The sequence below is a fragment of the Anomalospiza imberbis genome, chromosome 1, assembly GCF_031753505.1.
Source record: "Anomalospiza imberbis isolate Cuckoo-Finch-1a 21T00152 chromosome 1, ASM3175350v1, whole genome shotgun sequence".
Classification (NCBI taxonomy): Eukaryota; Metazoa; Chordata; class Aves; order Passeriformes; family Viduidae; genus Anomalospiza; species Anomalospiza imberbis.
In genome coordinates this window covers 40,169,478-40,185,148 of record NC_089681.1, presented here as the reverse complement: position 1 = coordinate 40,185,148, position 15,671 = coordinate 40,169,478, and the positions used below count along the sequence as shown (strand labels likewise).

The 15,671-nt window shown below is 34.8% G+C and overlaps 1 protein-coding gene across 3 annotated transcripts in view; it reads right to left on the bottom strand.

Moving 5' to 3' along the window:
• Window positions 1–15,671, bottom strand: part of RB1CC1 (RB1 inducible coiled-coil 1) — a 65,894-nt gene that overhangs the window by 34,031 nt on the left and 16,192 nt on the right. For 2 of the 3 annotated variants that reach the window (XM_068188955.1, XM_068188964.1), the window contains exons 4-7: window positions 13,979–14,105; window positions 13,552–13,722; window positions 3,551–3,753; window positions 2,008–2,443 (exon numbers count right to left, since the gene is read on the bottom strand). In XM_068188955.1, coding sequence (XP_068045056.1) covers window positions 2,008–2,443; window positions 3,551–3,753; window positions 13,552–13,722; window positions 13,979–14,105 — 937 coding nt within the window. Of the gene's footprint in view, window positions 1–2,007; window positions 2,444–3,550; window positions 3,754–8,388; window positions 8,444–13,551; window positions 13,723–13,978; window positions 14,106–15,671 lie in introns of those variants that run through there. The other variant, XM_068188971.1, reaches the window with a different exon arrangement.

Below are 15,671 nucleotides of genomic sequence, written 5' to 3'. Positions count from 1 at the left end.
TCTTACTCTTGTGCTTTAAGCTTTCAGGAAAATCTTACCTGAATTCGGTTTTTTAAATAAGATTTTCAATCACAAACCATTTGTATGGCTTATATTTCCAAGAAGGAAAGGGCATGGGGAGAATGCAGGCAAAACAATTTTAAAAAGTTTTATTCTATTTTTATATTAAACTGTCACCTCAAATGAATATTAAAAGAAAAATTATGTTGCAAGATATTTATTTAGGATTTTCTTTTCCTTTTCAGCTGCAGGCCACTTCTGTTTTCAATTAATTCTAAACCAATGGTAAGCAAAGATTCAATGCTTTGTCTGCTTTTACTGCTATGAAAACAATGTAAATTAATGTCTTCCTATGGAGAATTATGAACTCATTACTTCAAAGTTATGGGGGCTTTTTGTGGACCAAAATGGATCAGGACTGGTCAATCACAACTACTCTGGTGATGGCCAGAATACTCCGACTGAAGCACTTTTCCCTACCTGCCAATTCTGCTTATGCCATGAATACAAAAAGAAACCTCATTTTTTGTATGTTCAATCACAATTTTTTCCCATAAAAATTGACTGCAGTTACAAAACAATTACAATAGTCAAAATAAAGGATTTCTGCCTAATCTTAGATAAGACAAGGACAGAAAAAACAAGTACAAGACAGCACCTCTAAAACACGTGATATATGTCAGATAAGACTACAAGCTAATCAAAAAAGGTAGAGTATGCACTTAAAGTATTCTTAGCATTTCTGTGCCTTTTGGAACTCTATAATTTATTTGGAAGCAATTGTTTAATATCCATCTCTTCAAATATTGATTTAAAAAAATTTTAGAATACATCTGTGTTCTGTTAATATTACATAGAAATTGAGTTTATTGTCTCACAACCCATCTAGTGGGTTCTGTTACTCTTGTTTTATAATAGTAGAGAGTACCTTATAGAGTTACTGAACAAACAGGATGGAGACTGTCTCAGACTTCAGCCATTAGCAAGTCTTTAGCAAACAAAATCAACTCTTGTTTTTGCTAAAGAAAAAAAAAACTTGCCACATCCAGTCTTTTCCTTAGCCTTTTCTGCACTACTAAAATCTTAGACAGCCCTTAAAATTAAGCCAAATTCTCCAATTAGTTTTAAGACAGAATCAAAATATCAATGTACAGAACTGACCATACCATGATGTTCCCTACAACAGATGGGATTTAGAAATCACTGATTCAGTCTTCCAGTCCTACCTTACAGAGGAAATAAAGGGTCAAAGACAATAGAAATTGTTTTCTTTGTTCAAGGTATGTTGTGTTGTAATAGTATATTATACCTATGCAAACAAAGCTAGGCAAGGTAAGAAATATCAGCTACAGCAAAAGCAAAGAGAGAAGGAAAATAATAGGCAAAAGAATTTAAAAAGGTTATAATGCTCACTGATTAAAATATTAATTTTGAAAGTAAGGTGAGCACTGTTGTATTCTTCCAGCAGCAGAAATACAAACTGACCGACTGGGCCCTTCTGAGTACCTCTGTATCAGCTAATAAAGAAGGTTGAGATATAGATTATAAATTTATCCCAATTAACCATATAAATTTTTTCTATCTTTTAATAAAGGCTTATCTATTTTGAACACTAATTTTTGTCCAGGAAAATATTTATTTTTATTATAAATTCAGTTTCTATGAAAAAGGCAAAGAAATAATAGTAGTGTCACTTTGCTTATATGCTACAAGAAGCTTTTGGCTTTCTAAAAGAAATGGCTACTTGAAACATAAGCAAGATTGCAAGCATTCATAATATTATACATCTGCCTAAAGATCCAATTCTTAACATCCAAACTCATAAAACACTTCCTCCACTTATCCCTTCTCAGTCTCTGCTTTGGCTTTCATTCAGAAAGTTATCTGAGAAACAAGCTACAAAAGAGTTGAGTCAGTCAGTTCAAAAGCACCTGCATCTGGGGAAAAAAAAAAAGCAGCAGCCTTCAATGCAATGCAATTTCATGTTAAAAAAAATTATTAACTTACCCTGCTCATGGAATCAAAACATTTTCTGACCAGGGATTCAACATCATTAGGTCTATCTTGAACATTTATCCAGTCTAACAAAGACACATTGAAGGAAGGCTGATCATCATCTTTCAATTCTACTGACATTTCATTGTCCTGGACAGCAGCATTTTGACCAGATTCCTTATCATCTTTTACATTTTCAGGATCTGTGCTTTCCAAAGCTGAATGTTCAACTGACTTGCAAAATGACGCTAACATTGATTTACTGTTCACTTTAGATACATCAGGATAAAGCACCAAATCAGGAGATTTCCCATCCTCAGTTTCTTCACTTTCTGCTCCTCCATGTTCAGGTGAAGACTCCAGTCTTCCTAAACACTCTCTGTAACTATGTCTTGTTAGGCACTCCAGCAGTGGTATCTTGGCCATGATAGAAACAGCAGAACCCAAGCTTTTTTTTTAAAAAGTGAAAAGAAAATACCCATCAATATCTAGAAGCCAACACAACACGGAATCTTAGTTTAAAATCACCCACGATATGAACTGCTATTCATTTTAGAATTGAAGCAGATTTCAAAATTACTTGGCAACTACCTTTTAAAACTTCTATGCTGAATATCAACATCATGGAAGGAGAACTAAAGAAGCCAAAGTTTTTGCTCTCTTCCACTGCTGAATACGGTATCTTCTATACCTCTAAGCTTATAATGAATGAAAAAAGCAGTAAACAGACCCACCCACTTACTTCTTTGTTTAAACGCACAACTGGGACTTATGTCTCCTATCTGCATGGATATCAACACTTCTTATCAGAGCTTTGAGTGTCCTCTGTCTGATTACTTTTGCAGAGTTTGAACAGTTTCTATTTGGTAAAAGCTATGAAGCACAGTTTTTTTTTTTTTTTTAAGACATAACATATTTATGGTTTATTTTTTTAAGGATCCAATATCCATTTATAGTCTATTAAGCAAAGCACTCATAGAAATACCATAATACTACAGTGGCTACAAAGATATAGAAGATTTTCTTTGAAGTAACACCCAGAGTTTGCAGGACACAAGTACAGAAACATACACACAATAGCTATATATCTACATACATGCCCCCCATCCCTTTCAAAAGTATACAAATTCACTCAAAGTTTATGCTATGACTTCATTCTTTCAGCACAGATTGTAATTCTAAATATCAGTTCAAGTAATTAAAAGCCAATTAATTTGAAAGTGTAAATAGGTATTTAAAAATGTTAATGTCTAAATTTTTTATCCAGCTTTCTTTAGTGCACATTTGGAATGACTCCAGCTCTTTAGCAGCTGTACATTAACAAGCTTGTCTTCCACATAATTCAATACAGGTTTCTTTGTGCTGACAAATACAAGGAAAAATGTCATTTTAAAAATGTCACTAGCATAGAACAAAAAGAATGTCCTCTATATGACACACAATCAAACAAAGACACGCTTGATTAATCAGAATAAGCACCAGACATAAAACACTTAAAAAAACTAAGTTTAAAATTGAGTAAATTTGAGTAAATCGAATTTAACAGCAAACCTACTGTGTAAGTTTCAACTTGATATCATCTATGGACTGCAAATAGCTTGAATACACATTTTCAAACTTGAAAAGCAGCTTTTGGTAAGAGTATGTACAATCTTCCAAGTTGGCCATTATAGCAGCCCAGCCTTGATGCTGAAGATGTTCATCATGTACAAGGCCTTCACAAAAGGAGCAAAGCTTCTTGGCAACCTCATACATTTCCTGAAAAAAACAATCAACAAAATACTAATCAGGCTGTTGTTGAAACTTTATTGAAGATATTAATATAAAAGCAAGAAATCTAGACAGATAGAAAGTTGTACATCTTAAAACTTCATAAAAATAAATTTTTAAAAATTTAAGAATAAAGGAAGTTAATTAGATGACAAAAATGTATGTACTATTTACAGAGAGGAGAACTCTTTGTAACAGAGAGGTGACAATTGTAGGTCCAAAACCACCTTATAAAATTAATTAAACACTGATAATATAAAATATTCAGGGTACACACACACAATTAATAACCCTCATACTAATAATATGATAGAAAAAACTGGCAAACAAGGTCCAATAAAGAGAATGCTTTTGATGAGCCAAGCAGAAGCTCAGAACAAGACAATAAAATGCACAATCAGTCAGCAAAAAGCACAGGTGGATCAGGTGCAAGAAGACACACATGAGGAAACAGCAGAGCAAATAATTTAAGTCTTTCATTGATTAATAAACCAGATGCAACATGACGAGCAGCAGTACAGTGGCCACAAAACTCTAAAACATACCCTGAAACTTGGCATCTGCAAACCATTGTGGAAGTTTTTCTGTTAAAGTACTAGATGACACAGAGGCATTGTACTGCCACAATAGCGTGAGAATTTACTGCCCCACTTGGAAAAGTTAAAACAAGATGTCTACTTATGGCAATTACCAGATCTTAAAAATCATGTACTAACAGCAATGCCCATTATAATAAATTCCAAAGTTTCAACTAGTAGGAAGAGAAACTATTTTAAGTTTAGGAATTTAAGAAAAAGGCTTTTCTCCTCAAAGGGCCTACCAAAACATCAAAAAGTAATAAAAAAGGCACACAATAAATCCTTCAGCTCAAAACATTACCAGTAACAGACTCCTTAAAAAATACTTTCCTGGACACACCTGTACTTTAGGTTTTAGCATCTATCTAACCTACAAGAAAAAGGTCTTTTCACTTTTTGCAGGTTGAGCATGCTGTTAAACCAGGACCGAACACAACTCCCCTGTCCCATCATGCATGTGAGGAAACCATGCATGGAAAAACAAGATATACAAAATACAGTGAGAAAGCAGTGTTAAAAAGCTAACACATCCGTATATTTCAGAATGCATTTGCTGCTGAACACATGATTAACAGCACATATGCACATTCAGAAAAATTTAGGGACCAACAACACTTACATTTTGAAATAAACCATAGAACTACATGGCATTTTAAACAAGCATTTCACAATTCATATTGACAAAACCTGAAAGTTATGATCATGCTCCCTGTTTCAGAAGTCCAAGCCGTGTTTCAAGCAGCATGACAAAATTCTACTGTCCTTCAAATCACTGATAGCTAAGCTATGAGCAGATGAACAATGAATATTCAAAACAGTTATATATGCAACTCCAACAACATCCTAAGCTATTAATACAAATTCCTATCACTCTGTAGTAAAGGTGGTATTTCTCTTTTTGTTTTCTTAACTTTGGCAGCTTCCTGTGCATGCGAGAACGATGATTTCCGGTTTGAAAACAATGATTATTTTAATCCCGGCAGGAACTCTTGATTCCCAAGTCAAAAATCAACCAATAACACACCTGGAATGGTATCCAGACAATGCTGAAATCTACAAGTCATCTTCTCCAGACTATCCCCAGTTTGGCTGTACAATTTAAAAGTATATAAGCTGACAAATGCAATATTGACCTGAACATTTGAACATTTTTTTACTTTTTATACTTTTTTATACTTTTATATACAAGTTATTCAAAGGCAAATTGCACAGCATATAAAAAAAACCCAGAATTACTGCTTCCTCAGTTCATCATATTAAGAGCCAAAAGAACAGGCTGTTTTACCCTAACATATACTAAAAAAGTACACCAAGAATATGAAGCTGAAAAGGAAACTGAATGTCTCTACTCCATTCAAATGTACATCCTGGAAATGTACAAAAACATTCTACTTTCAACTTACAAAAATCATTCTCTCTCAAAGTATACCTTTCAACAAATGAGGAGCCATACCACTCCAAACCACTACAAGCCACAGTTCCAGAAGAGTGAGAGAATATACAAGAACACACATTAATTTCAAACAGTTTAAAACAAGATAAGTCACCTACAAAATCAAAATGAATCATCAAGTCTTTTTAAGTTCCTTCAAATGAATATCAACCAGATAAAGTAAAGATTGGACTCAGCTGTTTCTTTAAATGCCTTTAGTAGAGGTTTTTGCCAGTTCTATTTTCCTTTGGACAAGCTCACTTAGCACAGCACAGCTCATGTGTTTAACACGTTAAAGTATGCACTAGGCTTCATATAGCCAAACTTTCCACCCTGAGACATAGTCTTAACTAGAGGGCAATGATTGCTTTTTCAGCTAGATACATTTATTGTGTGCACAGTAGAAGTAAAAAGTTACAAGCAACAGCTGCCCTATGAAGTTTTATTATATGTCACTTTTGATATTTATTTTGGAACTTAAGTGCTGCTAATTTAAGATTTTAGTTTTAACAAGCTTGTTTCCCCAGCAAAACACTTTCAAACACAAAACAAGTTACAAGCAGAAAAAAAAAATCCTCACAATTGAGATCACTTGTTACACAACTGAAAACCAGACTGGCACTCTGTATCTAAGAGTCTAACCTGTGGAAATTTATTCAAATTTAACCAAACCAGGAGCTCCTATCCCGGTAGTCTGGCTCCTAGAAAAGCAAGGATCAACAGTATTTCCCGGAGTAGCAAATGAATATTTGTTAATTTTTCAGAAACCTTGCAACAGAAGGATATTCTAATAAGTGTCAGTATCTCTTGTATAAACAGATACATGCCCAAAGGAACTATTATATAAAAATACCCCAAGGCCATCTAAGTATGCAACCAGGTATTCTTTGTCAGATGAGCTGCAGCCTCTTAATGTATACACCGGAGATGTGGACATTAAAATAAAAATTCCCTTATGAAAGCCATCATTAATATTGCTCATAAATCACCTCAATCATAAGCCTTGAGACATACTGCCTCTCAGAGGCAGAAGATTTTTTTTCTGAGATAACTCTGAGATCAAAATTCATTAGCTAAGTTTCTTTCAAGTAACTTGCTTTCAAAGTTATCCATAGGCTAACAGACTACAAATCAGATTGTACAAATGAACAGACATGTTTCAGGGCACATATGCAAGCTATTACAATAGTATACCATATTATCATCCCCTGTGTTATTTTTACATGTGCCAAATAAATTCTGTCTAGGTGGTGGGAGGCAAACAGGAGAATTACGTCAGCATGGCTTGCAATTAGAGTCCACAGAAACATAGCAGCATTTTTGATGCTGGTTTCTTAAGCCATATCATGAAATAAGCTCATTACATTAAATAGTAAAGAAAATTACTGTGAATTCAAAAGGTTCCAAATAGATGGCTTTAATGAAGGTCAAACCACATGGAGTAACTATTTGTCCACATGCCAGAACTGTTTCAGACTTAGACTACACTAAGCAGATACTAGTGCATACAAGAAGAACACTATGTTAAACCATTATTTCATTTGTTTTGTTTCAGTCATCCTGCTTTCAAAATGTGAAAGCATGCAGCAAGAAAACACAGCAGAGAAGTTGTTTTGCATCCTTTGGAGTATCTATGCAACTTAACTTTATTTTCTTTAAAGTAATGAAATTAAAAGCTACACAAATGTACCTTTCTTATCTTGCCACCACTTCTGAAATAAACTTTCAGGTGATGTGGCTTGTTCTTCCTACATGCTGTCTACCTTCATAGACAACATTTTTGTGAGAGATCTCAGGCTACTTTAGAAAGAACTAGAGCAATTTATTTTATATAACTGTATGGCTCTATACAAGAAAGAATTAAGTAGCTCTCTGCTAAATGAAGCCTAAAAACTGAATTATATCAAGCACAGAAGTAAAGGCCTGCAATCTAACATATGTTTTAATGCTTCTCAGTAAGGTTGTCAGCTCCAGCACAGAAAAGGAAGCCTGCCTAACAACAGGCTTGCTTTTGTCATTGACTGTTCACAGACACACTCAAGTCTTACTGGCAGACACCCAATGGTTCACAGAGCACAAAAGTTAACTTCAGTTGCCTTGTAGGGCTACGTTCATCCTACAGCAGTACAGCAGGATATCTAGAACACCAATCACCTCACTGCACACTGGAATGAGGACCTAAAAGAGCACCACTACCAGAACATGAATACCAGCAGCCAGATTAATCCCCATGTGCTGTTATGTTGAACAGTAAATAATGACATCTTCACTATCCAATTTTTCAAGAAATCCACAGGGCCACCAGAATGCATTTAATCTTTGGCTGGGTGTTATAATGGAGTGTGCAGTTGAATTATTTCCTTTGAGAATTACAACTTAAATTTAGATGATTTTTCTGATGAAGAATCTTCTTATAATTAATTCTGTTTTCTAGGTTTCAACCAAAAATCAGTAGAAGCAACAAATTATGTTTTATTTAAAGCAGAAATTAACTGTTGAAGTGTTTAGGATTAATTTCAAGGCTGTCTCTGCATCCTACTGTCATAGTTCTGCTCATCTGAATGAGCAAAATCTGACAGAGGTCTGTTTGTCTTCAATTGTCTTTGGACTTACCTCTAAAGAACAAAAGTTCTCAGGAAATGCAGGGTTCTTTCCGTTCTCTAAAACCCTGTGGTAGAAGGAAATAAGTCAAAGTCCTCTACTGCCATGTGTCTGAAATCCTGTGAAAGGGACTCCTTAAAGGTTTTCAATCACCATAAAAATCAACCTCAGACCAATAAAAATGATCTTTGAAAGTAAAATTTCAAGAACTTACACACTGCAACAGCAGATAAATGCTTTCACAACAAGGAACTGTTACCTTGTTTACCAAAATTAGTAACCAAGACCATTATCTCTAATATGTACACAGCTATAACATGAACCTACTATATTAAGATACACTTCAACATTTAAGTTTCTAAAACCTGTAATTGGAGCAGTTAACTTCTTCCAGCAGACAGCTTAAAATTTCATTCTCCTTTAATATTGGTTATTTTTGGTGACTGCATCCTTTGGACATTTGTCCACACAGTTCATTACTCATTTCCTACTCAGAAAGTACTTTTTTCACCAGCATAGCAGGGTAGAAGTTATTTTTTAAGTCACAGATTAATTACTTTCACTTTCTTCAGTACTGCTTTCACTAGTTCTCCCTGATATTATAAGCAGGTTTGGAGAAGTCAAGTGACAGAACTTCCCATCAAAAAAAATTAGAAGTGACATAAACCACCACAGTCAGGTAGTCAAACCATGGTATAAGGTAAGCATTGGCTTCCACTAGCTTGACTGCAAGTCACCCAACTTTTTTTGTTCTGATCAATTTTATAAAAGCTTGATCTAAAGTTTTGGTGACAAAGGTTTAAAAAAAAAAAAAAATCTAGAGTAGCATTTAGAAGGATCTACCTTAGAGTAAATCTTTCATTATACCTTGGCATAAACTAAAACCCATTTTACCTCACCCTACTCAATTACTTTAAAAGACTGAGAAAAACATTATTATTATAAAATAATTCTTTCCAGAGAGTCTCAGCACAACTTTCTAGTAGAAAAGAGCATTTCTCTAAATAGTAGATCCACAGCTTTCAGGAAGCATGACTATACTTCTTGGCTTAAATACCTGAGGTGTTTGAAACTAAACTGAGAATGATCTATGACTAGGTACTATGACTACAGCCACGGTTTTACATAACCAAATGAAATGACCACACAGTTTCTCATCCTCATTTCCACTTCTCAAAGAAGAACTGACAGGAATTGACAGTTTGATCATGACAGCAGCAGCATCCCATGAAGTGTGAAACATATGCACTCACAAAAAGTTCAATATCCTTCTCAGACAAATGACACGGGAGCTTCAGTTAGATCACAAAAAAAACCATAGTATTAAAAAAAAATCCTTTCCTAAAGGCTAAGCTACCAGAAATTATTTTAAGTAGTGGTGTTAAAAGACCATAAGATCGACACAATACAGCCTATTGCACATACTGTGTAGAGAACAGCTCGTTTTCTCAGCTGGTGTGCATGTAACTTCTTGCAAACACTGTGGGCACCTCATTGTCCACATATTGCAGCTCAAGGCAAGAATTGCTCAACTGCAAGAAAGGTGGGATACCAGGCTAGTTGTAAAAAGGGCAACCTGGAACCCTTTAGAGAGAGACATCTCAAATGTATGTTTTTAGCCCAAGAGAAACCAGAATGCTAAGACATAAAATGAAAACAGACTCAGAAAGTTAATTTAACTGAGCTTTTTAAAAAAACACATGAACAAAGACACCATATTGCAAATGACAAAACCTGCGGCAAGAATTTCAGTTTAAATGGTAAAGGAACGAGTTAAGGGAACATATGTAGCTTCTTTAAAGCTACCTAATCTTTATGCTGCGAATCCTACATAATGAGATCACAGGTAGTGAGCAGGTACTTAAGAAAATCTGTAATAGATGTTAAAATCATGAAAACAGAAAGAAACAGAAAATGGATGTATGACAAACAGTACAATGGAAAACCAAATTCAAGATACATTCTCCACAGGAATAATTTTTGGTTATGAGTTATGAAATCTAAAAAAAGATTGTAACTTTTTGGATGTAACTTTTTTTACTTTTGATGTAAATGAAAGTTAATTGTATGTTTGCAACTTCCTATCAAGTTTGATTTTAAAGATCATATCCTATTCTCTGGGCAGAGCAGATACCAGATTAAATAGAAACAAGTAGATATCAAATATTCTTCCCTTCTTTTAATATTTACAAATCACTGCTTCGTGTTGTTGACATAAACAGGTAAGACTTTTTCATTAGCAATAATTTAGAATGCAACCTTTATTTTCCTGCTACATACTACATTATCATATAATAACACTCATATTAGTAGTAAATATTAATTAATCAAATTTAATTAATTAAAATGCTCTAAATAATTACAACAGGTAAAAAGCTCTCCATCATCAAGTACTGTCATTCTGCTTTCCTGGTAAATCAGGTTACCATTTCTCTAGAATTCATAAAAAGAAAGCTTGGATTATTTTGCAGGAACTCTCCCATACAGTACTCTCAGTGTGGCTTTGGGTGCGTCAATCACACAACCACAGAGGTTGAGAGCCTTTCTAGCTCTCCCTAGATCTTAATCAATTTTGAGAAGGATTAATATCCCATGCTCCTTTTTCCTCCCAGGCAAGAGGCTTACGGTGAACCTCGGAGAAGATTAATGCTCTAACCACATTCCCAGTCCTCCCTCAGTTTCTTCTGAATTACTGTTCAATATTCTTCAAGCAGGCATCATGAAAAACTACTTTAGTACAACACTATCATACTCCTTTATACAGTTTTCACACCTTGGTACATCTCAAAATCACAGCAGACTATTTACTAATCTTCTATTATATATGACAGATTTGTCAGTCCCCTGACATCCCAAAGAAGTGCTCAATTCATTTTCATGGCCTAACTAACACAGAGCCTATGGCTTTAGAACATTTAAAATCTTGGATGAAATTAAATGTGGATGTAAAGGTGAGTCAGATTTAAGAATATTACTACCTATTTAATCTTTAAATACATTTCCAAGTTTTTAATGAGAAAACAAATACCATCACTATAACCATTTTGTAAGCAGGGAAGAACTTTCAAAAGTGGGGAACAAATAATAATCTTCCTGAAAATAAATCTGCAGGCTAAAAATAACACCTGCATTCTACTTAGATCCATGTTTAAAGGCAATTCCTTTCCTCGCTTCCCCCAGTCCTGCAATACTACTAACAGGTGACACTAAGTATGGAAAGATTTATTTTCTCCTTGCAAATCAATTCATGCTCACTCTCTCTGTATAAGGCTTCCAGTCTGTAGCTAAATTTTATAGTATTATAGGCCTGCCACCAGAATGTGGAAATAACTATAAATATTCCATTTAAATCTTAAAAAGATCTAAATAAAATATTTAATGTTACTGAACACTGAAACACTGAAATAAACTTGCATGCACTGCATATTAATACAATCTTCAGAATCAAAGGGGGAAGATTAGGCAGCACCAATAATTCTTTTCAAGTCTAAATAGGAGTATTTTTTATAAAACCTTGGACCAAAAAAAGGTTACTCCAGAGGGACTAAGTATGTTCCATTGCTGTATAGTACCTTTACCAAACTGAAAGCCAAATTAAGAATCTAAGAGCGGAAAACAGGGCACAGAACAGAGAAACCAGATAAAACAACAGTGAGAAACATGAGACTGAGTCTGAGAATCATTACCTTTCACTTCCCTTATCCTCAAAAACAAAACACAAAGTCTGTAGCAATTACTACAGATCTCCCTTCACATCAAATCAACGTTAAGTGTTTAGAACCTATCAGTCTTGCTTACTTTTATAACCTCCTCTTAATACTTCACAAAGAATGGTTTTGAAGCACTTTCAGTTGCAGCTGGTAAAACCAGAAGCCTCGCTTTTCACAGAGCACAACTGAAAACCTCCTACTCCTTAGCTGAATTCACATTGATATCTACTCTTGCCTATGACAGTCATATGACTCACAGACACCTAATAACTCAAGATCCTATTTACAAAGTCAGCTCGAACTGTCAACAGGTGGGAGAGAGAGAAAGAGTCTACTGGACTCAATCCTTGTCTTAAATAAGACAGCATGTCATGGTCACATTATTTCACATTATTCAGGAGACCCTTCCCCCTCCTGACCAACCAGGATGCCAAGGGGGAAACCAAAATCCCTGTCCTATATGCAAGAGTTAATACTCTTCTCTAAATTCTTCTGTGTAGTATTAAACCCCAGCCAATTCAAGTGCTACATGTTCTTCCTAACTGCATTAAAGTTGTCACTGAAACTAAGAAATTTTATTACCAAGACAAAAAACATCACTATTCATTTTTGTGTGAACTGCTCCATATAACTATTCTCCTGCTGCCAACCACTGGAATAATCTTTAGAGATATGAAAAATACTTAATCCATTTAAATGTAAAATTTGTAAAGAAAATGAGATCAGTTTTGATACAGAAACATAATCTGTAAAAATAAAACATAACAGTCCCGCTACTGAAGGCATTGTGACAGTGTCTTGAGCATGCAGCTGAATTTTACTGCATGCACACTTGGTATCTTACTGACCATGCTGCAGCGAGTGACTTTTCCCTATCAAAACAACACAGAAGTAATCAAACTGGACTTCTGACAAGTTTGCAAGTAAATAAATGCAATATGCAAGTAAGAGGCAGTATTCAGTAATAAGCAACTTGAATTTTGGGAAAAAAGCTTAGTTTTATTAATTCCTCACCAGTTGTTTAGACATAAAACATGAGCATAAAACAGAAGCTTGGCAAGATGCTTTTAAAAATTACAGTGTTAATCTTCTACTTGAGTTAACATCGCTTTCAAAGTTACTTTTTTCATTTCAGGCTGAAGCAGACTGAGGACACTGAAAATAAGGCAGTGCATTAAGGCATGGTCCAAAGCAACCTGATCGCTTTTGTTTTCTACATACTGCAAACGTACACATCCAAAAGATGCCTTACACTACAGCTTTGAAAGAAGCTCTGAACATGCTGAAGAAGCAAGCACGTTTCTCAAAACTTACCTTGAAATTATGAGACAAAGGCTCTGAAGAGCACATCATCTCTAATATACCATTTTTACTGCCTTTTGAAGAAACTATTTAATATTTTACATCAAGTTTTCCTTCTGACATATTTTCATTTGGTGTGCAAATCCAGTAACAATCTACTTACCACAGCAAGCTGTGTTCGTGATGCTACTGTATGAAACACTGCAGGCATCATAAGAGATTCTTCTACTTTCAATTCCATCTCATTCTCTGCTGAAAATGTGGTTTTGGGAATAGCTGGTGGACGTTCACACAAGATCATTTCTTTGTTGAATAAAAAAATTGGGTTGGTGTCCTACACTCAAAAAGGAAACAAAACCAAATACTGAATAAAAGCAACTTCCTGTTGAATTATCAGTTATTTCCTCACGTGGGTAATGTGTTTTGAGAACAAGTTAAAATCTACACTTAGAAGCTGAATACATAAACACCTATTTCTCAAATGAAAGAAAACCAGCAAACTATGGAAAAAAATTTAAAATCCCTTACTAATTAATCTTTTTCTTCTCCTATAAATGCAAGTTTAGACTCAGAATGCAGCATGCACTTACTGTTCCAGCACTGTAACTACACACTCTTCTGTCTGGTGCCATACACTCGCCTCCATTGACAACCAGTACTTGGTGCTGAATGGCAATCTTATACTTTGTTTGAATTGCATGTTTCAGATCAGCCACACTGAAAAAAAAAAATGAGAAGAAAAGTTGACGCTATCAGATTATTTATGTCTCTAATTTTACATGTTTCTGTAAGAGACACTGGTGACTTGTCTGTGTCAAAGCAGAACATTTTTAAAATAAATTTTTATTCGGCACAATGACGTATCTCTAAATTTTGTAAGTGATGCGATGTGTTGCATTCTGGATATCCAGTCAATACACTATCAGCTAAAAGAAAACAGTCTCTGCATTGCTGATAAGTCACCAGCAGTATTTTTTCCAAGATCCGTTAGCATGATGAAATTCTGGATAAAGTCACACCAAGCATTTAGGATAGCAACTGTAAAAGTCATATTGTGTTCCTTGAATTCATAGTTTATGACCAAACAGCTGACTTGCTAAGGCCCTGGAAGTCAAGACTATCAACACTTCATTATTCACAACATAACCACAATTCCACTAATAAACTCTGACTGATTTACTGTACATGAAATACCATAAGGCACTTAACAATAACAGGAAATTCAACAACTGATAAAACATATTGATATAAACATCACAGATTTGAACATAGAAACAGTATATCAATAGACCATTTCTGGTTTTAATTCATCAGCCTCACACGTTTAATTCTAGCTGATGACATCTTAACATTACTGCATATTTTGGACAGTTCTTGACTTTGTCATTAAGACACTTGTAAACAGCAAAGTAAACAAGAATTTACTAATCTGATACAGTTACTGACCCCAGGTAACATAACACACTGTGGCAACACCTGTGCAAAGGTATAAAAAAGCTTCAGAGTATGAAGTGACTAATATAAGCATCTATAGTTTTGCTATAACTGGCAGGAAACATATGTGTTACTGTTACTTAGAAAAGATCATAAAGATCTGTTATTTAAAACAACCATGATTCAGCATGACATCATAAATTCATTACAAACCTCTCATAAGCGCAAGCTTGTACTTGCTAGCTGTGTTACAGTAACCATGCACCTATCACCTCCATGGGCTTTAAGAAGATAACTTGGCTTGTCCATATACAAGGAGACAGGCAAAGAACCCAATAAAGTTAGTCTTACTAGAAAATGCAAGTCTATACACACAGATATACAGAATAAGCAGTTACACTGCTCAGCTGAAGAGTCTTTGATTTTGTGTGGTTCAGTTGCTGGAAAGCTTTCTCGAAGAACAACTCAACTGAGCAAAAAGTGGGGCCATAGCAAATTATTAAGAGCCTGGCATGGCAGCTGCATCTCACTCACCTTGATTTAAAAATGTAATGTCTAAATGTATCAGACAGCTTATAGGGGTGTGGGCACATCTGTAAATGACCCAGTAGAAACAGAATGGCTGAAACACTATTTCATTCTCAGTAATAGCCTGAATGTCAGTTGGCTTTAGAGAAGAGCACACAAAAACAGTCTAGACAGTCTTTTTTCAGTCATGAAAATTACAAATAGGAATTCAGGAGAAAGGAAACAATTAATTAGAAAAAAAAACAAACAAACAAACAAAAAAAAAACATTGTAGTAATCTTTCTTACCCAATAACTTGCAACACATTCATCACTAACAAAC